Below are 17,423 nucleotides of genomic sequence, written 5' to 3' on the forward strand. Positions count from 1 at the left end.
AAAAGACATGTCCTGGAAGAATTTTATAATAAAGGGGTTAGAAGACATGTTTAAGGCCCATCTTAAGGTGACAATAGTAGACATGCATGTCCAGTTGAAACTCATATGCTTGTGCGTTCATCAGTTTAAAAATGATCAGTGCTCAGGAAATACTGTAGATTTCTGATACAAAAAAAAAAAAAGCAGTAATTGAAAATACTGTGTGCAGATGTTTTTTTCAAATTGTTTTTATAACCTATATCTGAAGTTTTCATAGTATTACTCTGCATTGGTAAAACCACAAAATATAATGGACTTCCAAGATCACTTGGTTTGCCCTAATTCAGTTTTAATTTTTAGTGATGTGACTGTTTTCAAAAATAGCAGAAGTTGTAATATCTGGATTTGACATAGTTTGTTTCAGTGGTTATTATCTCATAGTTAACTTGCAAGCCCTTATTTTGAAAGTTTATTTATCATCAGCCCCAATAAATTCTCTTTCCCTTTCAAGTAAAGCAGCACCAACCATGTAGTATGGGAACTGAAGGAAGGAGAGGGAGTGAACCATGGAAGTAGGGGAAGAGTAAACAGTGTTTTTAGGAGCGATTTGTTAGCACAGCTCTCGATTTGCCAGTCTTAGAATGTCCCTTGTGGTGTATTCCTTTGATAAAATATTCACTTAGAGAACTGTGAGCAGTTCCATATTGTTAGACCAAAGATGCCTGTAGGGGAGTGGCAGGAGATAAGGCTGGAGAAGATCCAGAAAATCAGGGGATTTCTATGTCCTGCCAAGAAATATGAGCTTTTTTCCTGAATCTGTGGGGAGGCTTTGCAAAACCAAAACCAGGAAAATGACAAAAGGACAATTGGAAAGAGCAGTCTGGCAGCATTCGGAGGGTGAATTGGCATGGGCTAGTACAGAGGTAAGGAGGTCCTGTCGGAGTCATCAACATAATTAACATGAGGAATGCTCACACCTGAACTAGTGTGATGACAGTGCTATCAGAGGGAAAGTCATAGTCTGGAGAGAGGCTGAAGAGGTAGAAACTGTAGGACCTAATCTCTATCTGCACGTGGGGAATGAATGAGCGAGCAGAGACTGGAGTAACTCCCAGTTCCCCTCCTTAGGTGGCTGGATGGGGGGTAGAGAAAGGCCCTACACGCAGAAGAACCTATGTGAAAGGGCGAGTTCTATCAGCACATGTATGTGAGGGATTTTAGGCATCCAGATAGAATGAAAATAGCTTAGAAAACTTAGAAAGCAAGCTTAGAAGCCTATGAAAATTGTTGAACAGCCAGAGAAGGAGGCATACCAGAATGAAAAGCCAGAGATTTCTAAAGAGAACAACGCTGAATGCTGCCAAGACTCAAAATGAGGACAGAAAATTGTACACTAAATTTGGCGATCTGAGGCCATCCGGAGTAGTTTTCTGTAGTGGGAGGGTGGAAGCCAGATTGTAGGGGATGGGAAGTGAAGGGACTAAATAAGCATGTGGTACAGGTGATGTACAGAATGTGTGGCTGCGATGGGAAGAAGCAAGGCATCTGTTAGAAGAAAGAACATCAGTGCAAAGGAAGGAGGGTTTTGAATTTACACAGAAGAAATTGGCTAGAGAAGAGATTGAAGATATTTGGGGGAGAAAAGAGAGAGATGGATCTATGGAGCTAGACTGATGAAAATGCAGGAACAATGTTTAGGGTAACAGGCAGAGGGACTAGGTGGGAAGACACTGTCCCACTGAGACTATAGTGCTTCTTTGTAATGGTGTGAAACTAGATACACAAATATTGGAGCCAGTTTAAATTTAATATCTCAATTTAAATTACATATTAGTATTACAAGGGATTGGTTTTGATTTGGAAAATTAAAGACAATTTTCTGAAATCCTGCATTCATATTAAGGCAACGCTATTTTTTTTTTTTTTTTTAAGTAAAAGCAGATCTCAACATTCAAAGAAATGTGCTGCGAGTACTCACATTTAAGGAGATATTTTTCCAATGTAATGGGGGCATATGGAATAATAGAGATATTCCTAAAGAAGTTTTAAAAATGCCATTTAAGATTTCACATTCTTTTCAAGAGCAGGTAGAATAGGCTGATGTATAATAGGTTGAATATTGAAGTAAAGTTTATATGTGTGGAGGAGAAAGTCTAAATTTTGTTTAATTAGAAAAGAATAAGATAACCTTTCAAGTGTAATTTGACTAAAAAGACTTTTTTTTTTACTATTTATTTTTTTGAGAGAGAGACCGACAGAGCTTGAGGGGAGAGAGAGGGGCAGATAGAGAGGGAGACACAGATTCTAAAGTAGGTTCCAGGCTCTGAGCTGTCAGCACAGAGCCTGATGCAGGGCTTGAACTTAGGAACCATGAGATCATGACCTGAGCCAAAGTCGACGCTTAGCCTACTGAGTCACCCAGGCATCCCTGACTAAAGAAATTTTTTTAAATCCCTTACTTTTCTTACTCCTTTTTGGAGAAACATGAAAGCGGCCCTTAGGCACCTTAGGAATTTTGTTTTAAAATATTTTTATTTTAATTGTTTTATTTTGGTGGTTACGCACAAATGAAAAAAAATCATGAGGATTTCTTTTTTATATATAATCAATTTAGGTTGTTGTGTGTTTAATAACCATATAGCATATTTGTCAAATAAGAGATATTGATTTTTCTTAATCACCTAGTGTCACTAATTTTAGTGGCTATTAAATTTGCTCATATCTTGACCAAAAATAGGCACCATAGTTAATTCATTTTTAACTAAGTAATTTCCATTCAAAGTCAGATATTATGAGAAAGTCAATGTGTTTTGGATACATCATCTCTGATATTATGACTAAATCTTCCAGCATTTTGCTCTGATCACAACTGAAAGCTGCCTTGTACAGAGAATATTAGTACCTGTCACATCTAGACAGACCCCTGTTCTGACAGTGTTTCTGAACCAAGCAAGTAGAGGTCTGATAGAGATGAGTACTGCTCACTGGGACCCTTCTAGACCCAACTTAGCCTGTTAGGATTTTTACTAACTTGGATTTGAAAGACTGGGGAGGGAAGTGGGCTCAGAGGCTAGAACTTCACAGAAGAATTGGGTCGGCCGAAGAAGATAAGAATTATGAATCGAAGTTCATTTGTACACATTTGTAAAATATACTTTAAAATGTTTATGGGTTATACTAAATGGAAGAGTTCACATTTCCTCTCCTAAGGCTTAAACCGTGTATATCTAGATATTTTAAAATATATAATTTGTAGATGTATATGTAGAATCATTTTTTAGAAATCAAATGCTTAGAAATTCTAGACAATCTCTAATAAAACTGTTTATGCAAAATACTGGCCTTAAAGAAATCCTCCACACTGTGAAAGGTAGAACTCTTAAATTGTCATTTCAGAAAAAAAAAAAAAAACAATAACAAAACTTCTCACAAGTCAAAAAAGAAAGAAATTATAATAAATTGAACTAGATCAGTATATCTTGCCTCAGGTGTTACCTCCAGACTATTGTCTGTGTATCAGCTTGAGCAAGGCCCAGAACTTTCATTTCCTAATTTGTAAGTCAGAGTTTTGGATTTGATGGTATCTAAGGTTCCTTCTATGAGCCTATTAATTTTACAGATGCTATTTTCAGTGTACTTACTATTTATAATTATAGCGCATAGAGTATTTAGTACATTTTTCAATTCATTTTTTCATACATTAGCTAAAACTATGTAAATACATAACTTCTGACTTTTTCTTTTCTAGTTAAATGAAAAAAGTTAATAGGCTATGTATTCTGGTAGTCTGGCAAATCCAGTTCAATTCTTACCCAAGAAATCTCTAAAGTATAAGTATTTGCAGATATCATAGTAATTAAAAACTGTTAATGCTATAAACTGCTAATGTATAATCCACTTTTTGTGGATTAAGAATTAGGAAGCTCCCTGTTAATGCCCATATAGGATATTCATACCTTTAGAAGTTTAAGACTTACCATGTGAACTAATAACTGTCAAAGATTTTCCTTTCAGTTTCTAGTTTCCCTGTGTATTTTTTGTTAGTAAGTCATTCATTTGGACTGTGCCTATTTTATCAAATTGTTAGAGATAAGATCTTAAAACAACTGTTTATATTAATGTAAAGCCTAGATTGCAGTTTGGACTTTAAGATCATCGGGTAAAATCGTAGACCTGTTTCTGTCACATTTAGCATTCCTAGGTTCTTAATTTTGATTACATGGCTTTGATTTGAAGTCTGTTCTATACTGCCACTCCTTTTGCCAACATCCTTTAGTGATCACATTAGACATGTTACTTATTTTTACCACTAATAAACTAATCCAATATAGTAGAGAGTTATAATGCTGGTATGGAATTAAGGGAAGAGAAAGAGGAAGAAGGATAAGATTTTAGACTAGAAATTATCAGGAAATGGGACAAGGAGCTGACCAGTTTTATTTTGTTCTGACCATATCCAAAGAAGTCATAGTTTCCCCCTTGCCCTTTTCACATATGTGTGCATTTTTTTACTGAATAGCAGAAGCAGGAGCATGATGAGATGTGGGGCAGTGAAGGGGTATGAGATGATTAGTGGTTTTTCAAACACCTGGATAACTGTACACTGGGGCTTCTGGAAGCACTCCTCTCGACAGAGAATTCTGGATAGGTTCTCGCAGAGAAAGGACCTATGTCACAGCTAATGTGATTATTTGGCAAGTAGTGTTCACTACTTGGGTAACTGAGAATTAACTGCATTTTTAGTTCTAGTGTTTCCAGCTGCCTATTTACAAGTCATGTATTCAGTGTGTTATAGCTTGAATTTTTACACTTTTCTACTATTTTGGTTTGGGTAAGAAATATACATGTTTGCATAAGGTTAGTAATAGTACTGTATAAATTGTTATTGAATCTTTAGATGTCTTTATAAGGGTAATGCTACTTTTTAAATGTTTTTGCTACCTGTAGGGCTCTTTGGCAAAAGCTCTGAGTAAAGTTATTTTGAAATGTTTGTTTCCTTATGCATAGATTCGATGTTACAGAGTCCCAGATCATAATTATAATATGCCAGCTTCTCACAGGAACCCTGGGACCTTGGTTCTGGAACTTCACGGTAACTGCTAGAATATTCATGCTGTCCAATGAACAGTGGCGTGAACTCAATAAAGACAGCACCTTTGTCATGCACAGAGTAATTAAAATACAAAAAAATAAAAAGTCTTCTGGTGGTATTTCACAGACAAACAGGTTATTAGAAAACAAATAATTTTAATATATATAGGGCAATAAAAATCCACCCTATTAAAATTTTTTGAAAATAATATTCCTGGTGATTTGATGCTAGAAACAATTATCTCTCTCACTTACCCTACTGTACCTAATATCATTTTTGCTCTTTGTAATATTTTTAAAACAAATACCTTTCCACCATTAACTAGATTTTTTTTTTAATTTATATTTTGAAAACAGAATAAAGCAAGCAGAGTTTCCCTTTAGATAAGCAAGTTGAGAAGATGCTTAATAGTAATGTAGGAAAGATTCTGTTTATTCCCTTAACTCCTTTAGAATATTCTTCAAGCAATCTAGTACCGATTCTTCTGTTTCTGTTTTCAACGATCTTAGTTTTTAAAAAAATTAATGCTAGAAGCTATTCCTATTTGTATTGTTTACTGTTTTCTTCTCTTATTGTGCTTTTAAAACTAAGTATCCTTTGCTTTTCATGTTACTATAGCCATCTGTTGAATAACATCCTTTTTCAGGTTTGGTTTGTTTTTAGTAAATACATATTTCCTTAATTAATGCTGAGTAAATAATACATCTTTTTTTTCTCTCACGTTAAAATTATAATTTAGACTTTATGACTTTTAAAAGTTCAAAAATATTTATTAGGAAAGAGTTTCCCAGTAGAATAGTCCAGAATCTTTCACACTTTAGTATGAAAGGTTTATTCACAAGCAAAGTAGAGCTTAAATTCCATTTATTTTGCAGTTCATGGAATGTTTGGGGACTGTTCATATGGACACCTAACATATTGTTCTAGCAACACAGGGCTGCATTAGGTTTCCTATATTGAATCCTCATGCTCCAAAATGTTTCAATAATGTGATAGAGTAAGTCTGGTAGCAGAGTTCTTTCTGAAACGTATCTTGCAGCATTGTAAATCCATTTATTCAGTGGCAGTAGAGACATCTTTGGGGACAGATTAATAGTGAGGGATAGTTTACATCTTTTTTTCAAAAGAAGCTTAGACTTTGGAGAATACTGAAAAGTACTATAGACATGATTTAGAATCAAAACAAAAGCCATTTTTTTCATTTGAATTTACAATGTACTTGCAGAATTATTTGTGGGGTCTATTTTCCTGGGGTAGAATAATGTGCATAGTTCAGAATGTGTCATTTTTAGTCCCCCTCTACCCATAACCTGTCTTCTGGTTCTTTCTCCAAAGACCTAAAACTTTATGCTCACTGCAGTTGTCTAGGTAGACAATTTTTGATAGCTCATTTACTATTTTTAATTGTACTCACCAAAGGTCTTTTCTCCCAGTGTTCTTAGTGAAATTAATAGTCAGGATATTGACTATATTACTTAACTTTCACCTTGTTTGTGTATGATAAAAAAGTACCTGTATTTATAGAACCTTTCCTATTAAAATGTTTCTAGAAACTAATGCAAATCTGTTCTTTTACCAGTTGCTAACTTGCAGAGACTTTTTTTGCTTTTAATATCTGTTGCTTTAACTGGTTTGATCATTGCAATGAGACTGTCAGATGTTTGTGGGTTTTTCTTTTTCCATTTTTTCAGAGTTCAGGGGGAAAATAAGCTTAAGAAAGAGTTCATTATAATTTGTTTCCAATTAATTTAATTTATTAGCATCTAAACTTGGATTGCTATTACCATTTTACAGAAAGTTGTGTTAGAATACAAGAAACATCATACATGGACACCTTAGTGATAACAAGGTAAAAACTTAGCACAGATGTTTACTCCAGTTGATTAGTAAACTAAAAATCAGAGTTTTAGCACCATGTAGGTACAACACTTCCATTTTCTTTCAAGGCTCTGCCACCTATTATCTCGGTAACCTTGGAAAAGTCCATTAACCTATCTGACTTTCCACATCTATAAAATGGTGGCAATAGTTCCTACCTCCTAGATAGTTGTGAAGATTAAGAGTATCAAAATGTAATGTGCTGGCTTTAGTGACTGGCATATAAGTGTTTGTTACCACTATTATTTTTATTGATTTTAAGACCTGTGTTAGTAACTCCCAGAAGTTGCTAGATTTCTTCCAGAATTGATTGTGCTAGTTTGAGAGGAAGAATAGGTCCATGATCCCTTCATTTAACTTCGTCACGATTATTACTAAATGAGGTGAGAGGACTCTCCTAATTCTTCTGTTTCCAAGGGTGATAAGGGTAGGCTGTCCCCTGAATTGTGAGACCTAAGCTTTAGCTCCTTTTAGAGGACTTACATTCTAGCCTTTGGCTATTTTTCTTCTTACTCGAAAATCACTGGATGGGTTGTTGTTGCGGGTGGTGTTTTTTAGTCTTCTCAGATAATCTAAAGATCCATTTAGTCCTTCATGTGGTAGATAATAAATATGGTTTTACATAATTCAGCTTATCTCAAAAATAGATGCTTAGACTTTCTCTGTATGTAACACTTTTTGAGAGTGTGTTTGTATGTGCGAACAGGAAGGGGCAAAGGAAGAGGGGAGAGAGAGAATCCCAAGCAGGCTCCATGCTGTCCGCACAGAGCCCAAATCAGGGATCAATCCCACGACTGTGAGATTATGACCTGAGCTGAAATTAAGAGTCAGATGCTTAACTGACTGAAACACCCAGGTGCCCTGTACCACTTGGTTTTAAAATATCATAGTTACCATTCAGCTGTCTGGCTAATATTACCTAACATTAAGCTTGCCATGCCCAGATTGTCCATTATCAAGGGTAGAAAGTAAAATATTGGAAGGCAGTATGGTCAGTTTCTAGGCCAGTCTTGGTTGCAGTCTACCAAGACTTCACCCCACCCATGATTTTTCTGGTATAATAAATGTTCTGGTCATGCAGAAGTTCGCTACAACTTCAGATCCATTGACAAGTGAGTGCAAATCTGTAATTAATAACAATCTAATCTTTGAATAGGATTCCAGACACCCTCAGTGGATGTCTTTTTAAACAAAATTCTTCTTTTTAAATAATAAATAGCTCACAAGTCAAATTGTACAAATCTGGGTTTCTTTGACACTTGAATTTAGCCCTAGTGCATATTCTCTTAACCAAGCCAACAGCCAACCCAAATTATAATACAATTACATTTGTTGTGTAGAGTTTAACAACAACAACATTGCTTTTATACATTAACTACAAATATATCTTTGAATGCATATGTGACACATATAAGAAAAATAGATTAACTCGTATTAGAGTGAGTGGAAAGACATAAAAATTTCAGGGAAAAGATGATTAACATGCTTACCAGCTTTCACAGAATGTCATTTAAATCCCTTCACATTCCCATTACTCCTGAGTCTTGTTGGAATTCAAATCAGATGCATTTGTTAAGTATCTCTCTCAAAACTGAACACTGAAAATGAAACTTAAAATAGAAATTTTATTCATAGTCAGTTAACTTAGGAAGTTTGAGGTTGTTACACCCCTTAATCACTTTTTAAACCTCTAATTCTGATGTAATAACTGACCTAGGCTGCCTTTCTGTTGTGATAGAGACCCCCGGAGTTCCTCACTCCCAGCTAGAGAGATTTTCTGTTCCCTGTTTAGAAGTTAAAATTACTCCTATTCATTTAAGATACCATGATCTCTTTACCTCTTAGTCAGTAGACCATTAAGATGTTGCTAGGAGTGATGGGCCCAGGGGATTTATTTCAAATATTCAGTTATTTTGACTGCCACACTTACAGCCTCCCCATCAAAAGAATGGGGGAGCTTAGTCTCCACAGCTGGTTTGCTTCTTTGCATTTTTCTTCCGTGACAGCCATTAGAATGTTGTTTATGGCTGGCTTGTTGTTGTCATTTGAAGAGATTATACATAGCAATTGGGCAAGTTCTTTCTGTACTTTGACAACCTATACTAAAATAGAAACAGGAAATTATTTAAAGCCAAACAAGTCAGAATATTTAAATACCTTCATGGTTACAGAAAATTAAGTGCATTCTCATCTAATTTCCCCCCCTCTGAAACTTTTAGGCTGTGGAAATCTAATGCTGTAGATAAGAGATTTGTTTTCCCATATGTCTTTTAAAAAAAAAAATCACTGGTGTTTTGGATGCTCCTTTGCCACATATTCTTTGTATCTTGAAGGGCTTATTTTTAGTGTAGTTCTGGAGGATGCTTTTTTGGTTTTTGAGTAGTAGTCCCAACATTTGGGAATTTCCCACCCATATTATTATTTTGAAATGAATAATAAGAAAGTGACTACAGAAATGCCACATTCCTGCCTTTCCATAACATTTTCCTTTCTGGATAACTGTCTTTCCTCCTCAGCCAAAAGTAGTAAATGATGAATTTATATTACCATAAATTCATCCACTAGTAGACTTCTTAGTGGAAAGGTAGGAAAACGGACTGCCATATAAGCAACTCTTGTCTAAGTAGATTCATTGACTCTTTTGTTCATTGTTAATCACTTCTGCCACCTGTCCCTCTTAGTTCCCTTAGTTCCTATCTCTAGGGATGGCCTCTTACTGCACCCTTCTTCATTGACAGTCAAGCTTAGAGCCACACCTCCAAGAGTGGGGATAGGCCATGATTCAGTGCAGGAGGGTCTCATCCGGGAGTACTGAGTATTCCTCTAAATCAAATAAGCAAACAGGAAAAAAAACTCTTAACTACTTATAACTGGTAAGTTTTCCCTGGCTTTCCCTCCTAACATTAAGGCATCGTGGATCTAAATACAATGGCAGTATCTGCATGGTTTAGGAAATTCTGTCTTCTAAAATTTTTAAACAGGCAAATCCATAAAACTTTCCCTAGGAATCCCAGTCTGAGCTTTATAAAGATCTTTCATGTTCCCCATTCTCTTTTACATTCATCCAGGGTACAAAGATTAATTGCATGAGGTTCCCTCCATTTTTATTTTGTAATTCTATACTTCTGGCCCTTCCCCTCCCAAAAGGCTACTTCATATATCCAGCAAAATGTTGTAAGATGTCTACCCTCCTCCACCCAAGACAGACTCGATCATCTTTGACACCTGCTTAGTCTCCTGAATCTGCTACTGAGTGTAATTCCCCTTATTGGCAACACCATTCATCAGGTCAGCTCTACAGATTCTTTTCAGCCTAATTCGGTCCACTTTTTCCCCAATAAATGTGTATGTAAAGATGACTACATCACTATATGTTTACAACTTAATAAGCTTCTGTTCAAAAAAAAAATCTGGAGCAAACAAAGCTCAGTTTTTTTTAGTTGTGAGAGCCTGGTGTCAACTTAGTTATTTATGTTGGGCATGGAAACTTGCATATCTAGCTCACATTATATGTTTTAAGTGTCAGTTTCAGAAATGGGGGCTCCATTCTGCTCTGGGAATTGAATCCCCTTGCTGTTGTTGGTATCTGTTTTTCTTAGACTAATTTTTTTAAAAATTTACCTTAATATAAGTTATTCACTTTGCTTAAAACTAACATTATAAAAAAACGTATGCAGTGTATGGTCTCCTTCCCATCCTCCTCTCCCAGCGGTCCATCCCCACACTGTCCTCTCCAGTAGGTACCACTGTTCTTAGTTTACAATGTATCCTTCCAGAAATTTGTTATGTAATTACTGACAAAAATAGAGAATATTATTTTTCTTCTTTTTTACACACACACACACACACACACACACACACACACACACACACAATAGCACTTATACATTCTGCAACATTTCTTTTCACCTAATATATCTTTGATATTTTTCCGTATCACTTTGTAGGGAGCAACCCACTCTTTTTTCAAAGCTACCAGATACTCCATTGTGTGGAAGTACTCTAATTTCTATAACTGTTCCCTCATTGAGGGCTTTGCTGTTATAAAGAATGCTGTAATAAATAACCTTGTACAAACACTTTGTGCAAGTATATCTGTAGGATAAATTGTGAGAATTTTAATTTTGGATCCAATAATCTGGAATGATAATCTCAAGATTATGTAAAGTGCTGGTCTGTAGAAGGAAAAGAATGTCAGTTTGTGCTTTGCTCCTCAATCTTTTTGTCCATATTCTTTTTTTCAGACTTTCAGACTTCTAATTTCTACTGCCCTGTTTTTGTACCAGGTTTGTCTTTTCTTGACTGTAAGATCATTTTCAGCAACCTCAAACTAATTCTTGGCTGCTTTTCAGTTCTTCTTTCCAGAAATCTTAGGGTAGTTCACCTAATAAGTGTAAGAATTTGAGAGCTGGGTGAAATTTTTTTTTCACACCCCTACTATGGAAGGCATTAAGTGAATATAACTAAAGGGCAGTAAGTTTTATAAGATCTGAGTGATTTACGTTACTTTAGTAAAAACTCACCATTTCCTCTATTTGGTACTACAAAGCCCTGGTTTCAAGACTTCATATTCTATAGCAGTGTAATGCAGTCCCCTCTGCTTGACACTCGAAATTTAATACACACATGCCCTGCCCCTGCTCCTTTTTTCTTTTTTTCCTTTTTTTGGTGGGAAAGGTTAAGCTATAGTTTCAGCCCAACTTCAGTGAGTCAGAAATTTCCTATGGAAAGGAGGGGTTTTTATTGCTCTGTGAAATTCATCAAATTAAATTAAAAGCCTCTGGATTTTATTTGATTTTGCTCATAACAAATTTTTGACACCTCCTTCTCCCCTTTCCTCAATATTTGAGATTTTTTTCTATTGTGCATGATAGAGGAATGCTGCTAAGCTCGCAAGTAATTAACTTGAAATTGTTTTGAGTAATTCTGCTTTTTTGGCTTTTTGTACCTAATCAGAATTGATGTGACTGAAGTGCAAATCTTCATAATAATCATGCATTTGCTGGCAGTGATTGGAGGACCACCTTTTTGGCAATCTATGGTAACTTTGTTCACATTGTGTATCCCATGTAATGCATGTTGTCTTTTGCTTGTGTTTTCTAATATAGGATAATCCAGTTAAAGAGTGATATGTAAAACTATTTTACTCTTTCTGAAAATGAAAAGCCACAGCAATGGTAGGACACAAACTTCTCTTTGGGTCGTGGTGAATTTTACTGCTTGGAGTCAGGTGGAACTTGAGGTCCATTCCAGGACTATTGTTTTGGAAGGCCATCTGAATTATTATTCGTCATCCCATTTTACATCGGAGGAGACAGCGGATACTATAGCCGATTAACCAATGACTAGATCAAATCAGACTTTTTTTCTTTCTGAGCTATAGGAGTCTACTAGTTTTTCTATCATATGCTTAAAGCTGAATAACAAATTTGGGGTAGCATATAAACTAGCCCTAAAACAGAATAAATGCTTATTGAAATCGGTGCCATAGAATGGTTTTAACAAGCCAGGACCTTGATTTTCAACCTGACCTATAAACACACATTCTTTTTTTTCACAAAACGTCAAAACAGGGTACATGAAAGGTATAATATGCAAGCCAAGAGCACAGGCTTAGGAACCAGACTGCCTGAGTTCAGTCAGGCTCCTCTGTGTATTGTGTGAACGTCATCTGTTACTCAGCTCTCTGTGGCTTAATTGCCTCCTCTGTAAAATGAGAACAGTAATAATACCTATTTCATAGGGTTATTCTTTTTTGTTAAATGAGTAGTACATATAAAGCACTTAGAACCGTGTGTATCAAGTAATAAGCCCTCAGTGAAAGCTGCTCTTACAATTGCCAGATCTTCTTCCAGATCTGAGTCACAGTTGTTTGTGCTGCCTGGTCCAGTTTACTGCTGATCACTACCACCACGTTTTTCAGAATTTGCCATTCATTTGGTGTGATCTCACCAAAGGATTTACTACTCCTAAACAAACATAATTCTTAAAAATCAGATTAATTTTAAGGTATATGGGAAATGTATGGAACGAGATCTTTCGCATACCTAATTCACTTTATGAGGGTCAATCAGATATTTGAGGAGGTGTAATTGACATACTTCCCTGAGTATTCATTACCAGAAATTGTTCAATACCTTTTGTCAGGAGGATAGGGTTGTGAGGAGGGAGGAGATAAAGGAATAAAAATAATCCACAGTCTGCCAGGAAAATTCTGAAGCTATCTAGTCATGTATGTAATATCATTCAAATTCACATCTTTCCTACACACGAGTCTCAAAAGCTGATAGGGTCTTTAGTGAAATCTAAGACATATTTTAGTGAAATCTGAGCTCCATAGATTCAGATATAGGTATACAGAGAGATACATAGATATAGGGAGAGAATTTTATTATTTTTGTTTTCCAGCAAGTTAAGCATATATAAATATATATAATATATAAATAAATATAATAAAATATAATAAATAAATATAATAAATAAAATAAATATATGTTATATATACAGTTGACCCCTGGACTACACAGGTTTGTTAAAGCAAGGGTCCCTTAACTATACACTTTTTTTTTTTTTATAAATACAGTGCAGTGCCATAAATGTGTTTTCTGTTCCTTATGATTTTCTTAATATCATTTTCTTTTGTCTAGCATCCTTTCTTGTAAGTGTATAGTATATAATACATATACAAAATATGTGATAATCAACTGTCTTATCAGTAAGCCTTCTGGTCAACAATAGCTCAGTTTTGGCGGAATCAGAAATTACATGCAGAGTTTCAACTGCACGGGGCTGGGTGGGTAGGCACTCCTAACCCTCGTGGTGTTCAAGGGTCAATTGTATGTTGACTTAAATTTTTTGTGTCTCTTGACTATGTTATGTTCATAGACTTTGTGTTTTATACCAAAGTCTCCCCTTCTCCAAAATTATTTTGAGTATCTTAAATGTATATAAATTACCTATACAGTTTCATCATACCAGTTACCAAAAATTGTGATTTCTGGCTTGATTGTTGCAAAACAAGTCAGCGTCAGGTATATAAACCATATTATCCTTATCAGTATGGAAATACATAAGGCATTATTGCAAATGAAGTTATAGGCTGTATGCGTATATTTTTTAAGTGGTGCCTGGTGGTGAATTTGCTTCGGGTATCCTTGTTACCTTTTTCACTAGGATTTATATACATGAACTTAACAGAAGTGATGGTTGATTGTTTTTTTTTTTTTTTCTTTTAAAAGGATCAAATAGTTTGCCCTATCTTTATAGATAATTAAGATAATATAATCATCCTCTTTTATTGTATGTTTTAAAAAGTAACTGTAGGAACTCTCAGATCCGAGACTGAAGTAAAATCCCCAGGCCCAACAGTCTAACTCCAGTAGGAGTGAGACCAGGTTGCAGGAGAGATGCAGATCCCAGGCCTTTGTTAGTGGCCCTGCTGTTACCATCATTAAAGTAAAAGGGAAGGGCCTGACCTCTCTGGTGATATTTGGAGGCTAAAAGAAATATTCTGTGTTCTTTGAGCAATTCCCAGTAGAGAGTCCCATAATTGACCTCAGACCACTATATTTCTTTTTTTCTTTTTATTTGGCCCTATGGGTTCAATGCTGAATATACTGTTTCAAATTGCATTATGTTAGTTTAGGAAAGATTACATGTAATAATTTGTGTGCCAAAATGGAGAAAATGTACCCGTTTGGAGCGTCAAATTTTCATCTCTGTTGAAGTTGAAGGCACGAAATGGACACTGCTTTCCAAATCCTCATTAAAAGGCTTTCATTGATAGTTAGGAAGCAAATCTATGGCTTTAAAAAATATATACAATTGTTTTTATAAAGCTGATTTCAGAATATCAGCTGTTTTGCAAAGATAAGTGATTTATATCTGCAGCTTATGGATTACCCATTTCTTGCTGCTTTTTTGCTTTTTTTTTTTTTTTTTTTTTCTTCAGAGAGGTGGGTTTTTACCAAAGTTTGTAATTAGTTCTGTTGGTTTGGGTTGTTTGTGGTTTTTTTCTTTTCTTTTTTTTAAGGAAAAATTGTTTTCATGCACAAAAGTCTGTGCATGGGTTTACACATTGCAAGGAACAAAACAAAAATCCATATTGTTAATTTTTTTGTATTGCTTTTCCCAGAAGAATGTATTCTTTTGGAATGTCTTGAAACTATCTTTTATCCTATCACTGTTTTTTTCTTTGTTTGTTTTTGTTTTAAGGAGAATTATCCTCACTTGAAAGGGACCCACATGCAATCCCCTCATGGTTACTTTCACTGCTGTTTCATTCTTTTTTTTTTTTCTTTTTTAAGTTTGTTTTTATTTATTTTGAGAGAGAAAAGAGAGAGAGCACGAGTGGGGTATGGGCAGAGAGAGAGGGAGAGAGAATTCCAAGCAGGCTCCACGCTGTCAGTGCAGAGCCCCATGCAGGCTCGAACTCAGGAACCGTGAGATCATGACCTGAGCCAAGATCAAGAGTTTAACAGACTGAGCCACCCAGGCACCCCCTGATGTTTGATTCTTTTAAATGTAATAGTTGATTAAATGTGTAGGAAACCATGAGATAGATACCTTCTGGAATCCATTTAAGTCTAGTGGTGAGACCACAGGTGAAGTTTCAGAATTCCTTAGGCGGAACTAAATAAAGACTTACTATGCAGTGTAATTTATTTGTGTCTCATTCCTTAGACTGAAGAAGTGTACTTAGACTTAAATAATTTAGACATGGTGATTTTCTTTAAATACTCGGTAGATGCTGTAATTATTGTTATATTAAAGTTTGATGGAAATCACTTCTTTTCAAAGTACTTCTAAATAGGCATTGCCACATTGTTTGGAAGAAGGTTAGTAGTATCTAACCTCAAAATGACACTTTGTGTTTCAGCTGAAATTTACAAAGCCCATAAGAACATTTTATTATGCCCCTAAGAAAACTAGTCTTAACGGTTTAGTAACTGATACTCTATATTAATCCAAACTGTTGAATCAGAACGTGTCCATTGTAATCTGATAAATCTAAGATTTAATACCTGCTTTTCCATCTCTAACCTAATTTAAAATGAATTACATTAGATTGATATTATTTAGATGCATAATTTGATAGCATAAATCCAGAGGGTTTGCCCCTGGCCATAGAGCAGACACCATGACCCAGAGCTCTGATAAAGGTATGTTTTCAGTACAGCTTTCTTGTATTTCTGTAGAGTGAATGCGTGTTAGCTACCTTGGGCGAGTTCCAAGATGAGAAGGCCAGAAAGGGAAAGATTGGGAAAAGACAGATTGTGTCCACCTTCCTTGATCTTGGGTGGGAGGTGAAAATGGCAACGCTTTTGGTGCTTTTTATAAGTGGTTCATTTGGTGCTGATTTTTAAGGGATTGCCTGATAAGGCTTGTGATTCCTTTCCTTCCAGCTCCCTTCACTTTGCCTCAGATTTTCTTGTAGCTAACATTCTTTTTCCTTCTTAATGTGGGAGCAAGATATGTCTTCTTATTCTCCCATGCACATAATTCTACATAGAGGGTAAGAGAAAGGGAGAAGATCTTAATCTTCAACAAGTATATATAGAGCACTTACAATATGCATGGCTCCAGAGAGAATATAAAAAATCAATGCAAACAAAATCCTATACTCAGAAACTTAGGGTTTGGTGTATATAGCTATCCTATATGATGGAAGCCGAGAGGGTCTTAGGAATGTTTATGATACTTTGCTCCTAAGTCTGTAGCTTGCTTACTTATTTTGTGGTTCAAGGCATTTACTAAATTGCCTGGCTTCTTTAATATTTCAGTTTATTCTTTCTTCTTTCAATAGCCAACAGTTTCCATGAACCTACCGCATTTTCACCAAATTTTAATTATAGTTGTGGTAATACTCAGTTCAGTTGTGGCACAGATGACTGCTATGTCAGAGTTGGCACTTACTCGATACCCTGGCCCTAATACAGGCATGCCGCTGTAATGGATGAATGCTTTGTCTCCTTTGAAATCTGAGGGAGTATAGTATTTCCCCCATTGCCATACAGGGCCTTTGTCTCTGGAGGAAAAAAGAAAACTAGCCAGGGTATTAAATTTAATTCAGGTGCATCAGATTAAGATTGTAATATCCCTAGTTTTCTGAACCAGAGCAGGAAAATCTTAGAGCTCAAAGCAACCATGGTGTTGATTTTCTCCTTCACTGTAAACAAGTGTTGAATTTGGGCTGTAGGGTTTAGAAATGAATTAGGGAAGGAAGAAGACCATTTAGGATGCTCTGTAAAGTTCTGGGCTTAACTTTTAAGTTGACCTATTTCATTTTAGAAAACTAAACACTGCCACAGTACAACTTGAAATTTGAACAGTTGATTACAATTTTTTTTCAGAGCTGCAGTTTTGCAAGAGGTCATAGAGTTGTATAAACAAACTGAGTTCTTCAGAGTTTTGAAGAAATACAGTATCTAAACATTAGGATTGTTGTCTCTACCAATTTTACTTGGGTTTTATG

General features: G+C 35.6%; 1 protein-coding gene across 3 annotated transcripts in view; it reads left to right on the plus strand.

The window, feature by feature from the left end:
• The window catches only part of CEPT1 (choline/ethanolamine phosphotransferase 1), a 36,965-nt gene that overhangs the window by 15,619 nt on the left and 3,923 nt on the right, over positions 1 to 17,423 (plus strand). For 2 of the 3 annotated variants that reach the window (XM_019837604.2, XM_003990453.6), the window contains exon 5: positions 11,906 to 11,990. In XM_019837604.2, coding sequence (XP_019693163.1) covers positions 11,906 to 11,990 — 85 coding nt within the window. Of the gene's footprint in view, positions 1 to 4,986; positions 5,072 to 11,905; positions 11,991 to 17,423 lie in introns of all 3 variants that reach the window. The other variant, XM_006934996.5, reaches the window with a different exon arrangement.

The sequence above is a fragment of the Felis catus genome, chromosome C1 (assembly GCF_018350175.1).
Source record: "Felis catus isolate Fca126 chromosome C1, F.catus_Fca126_mat1.0, whole genome shotgun sequence".
Taxonomy (NCBI): domain Eukaryota; kingdom Metazoa; phylum Chordata; class Mammalia; order Carnivora; family Felidae; genus Felis; species Felis catus.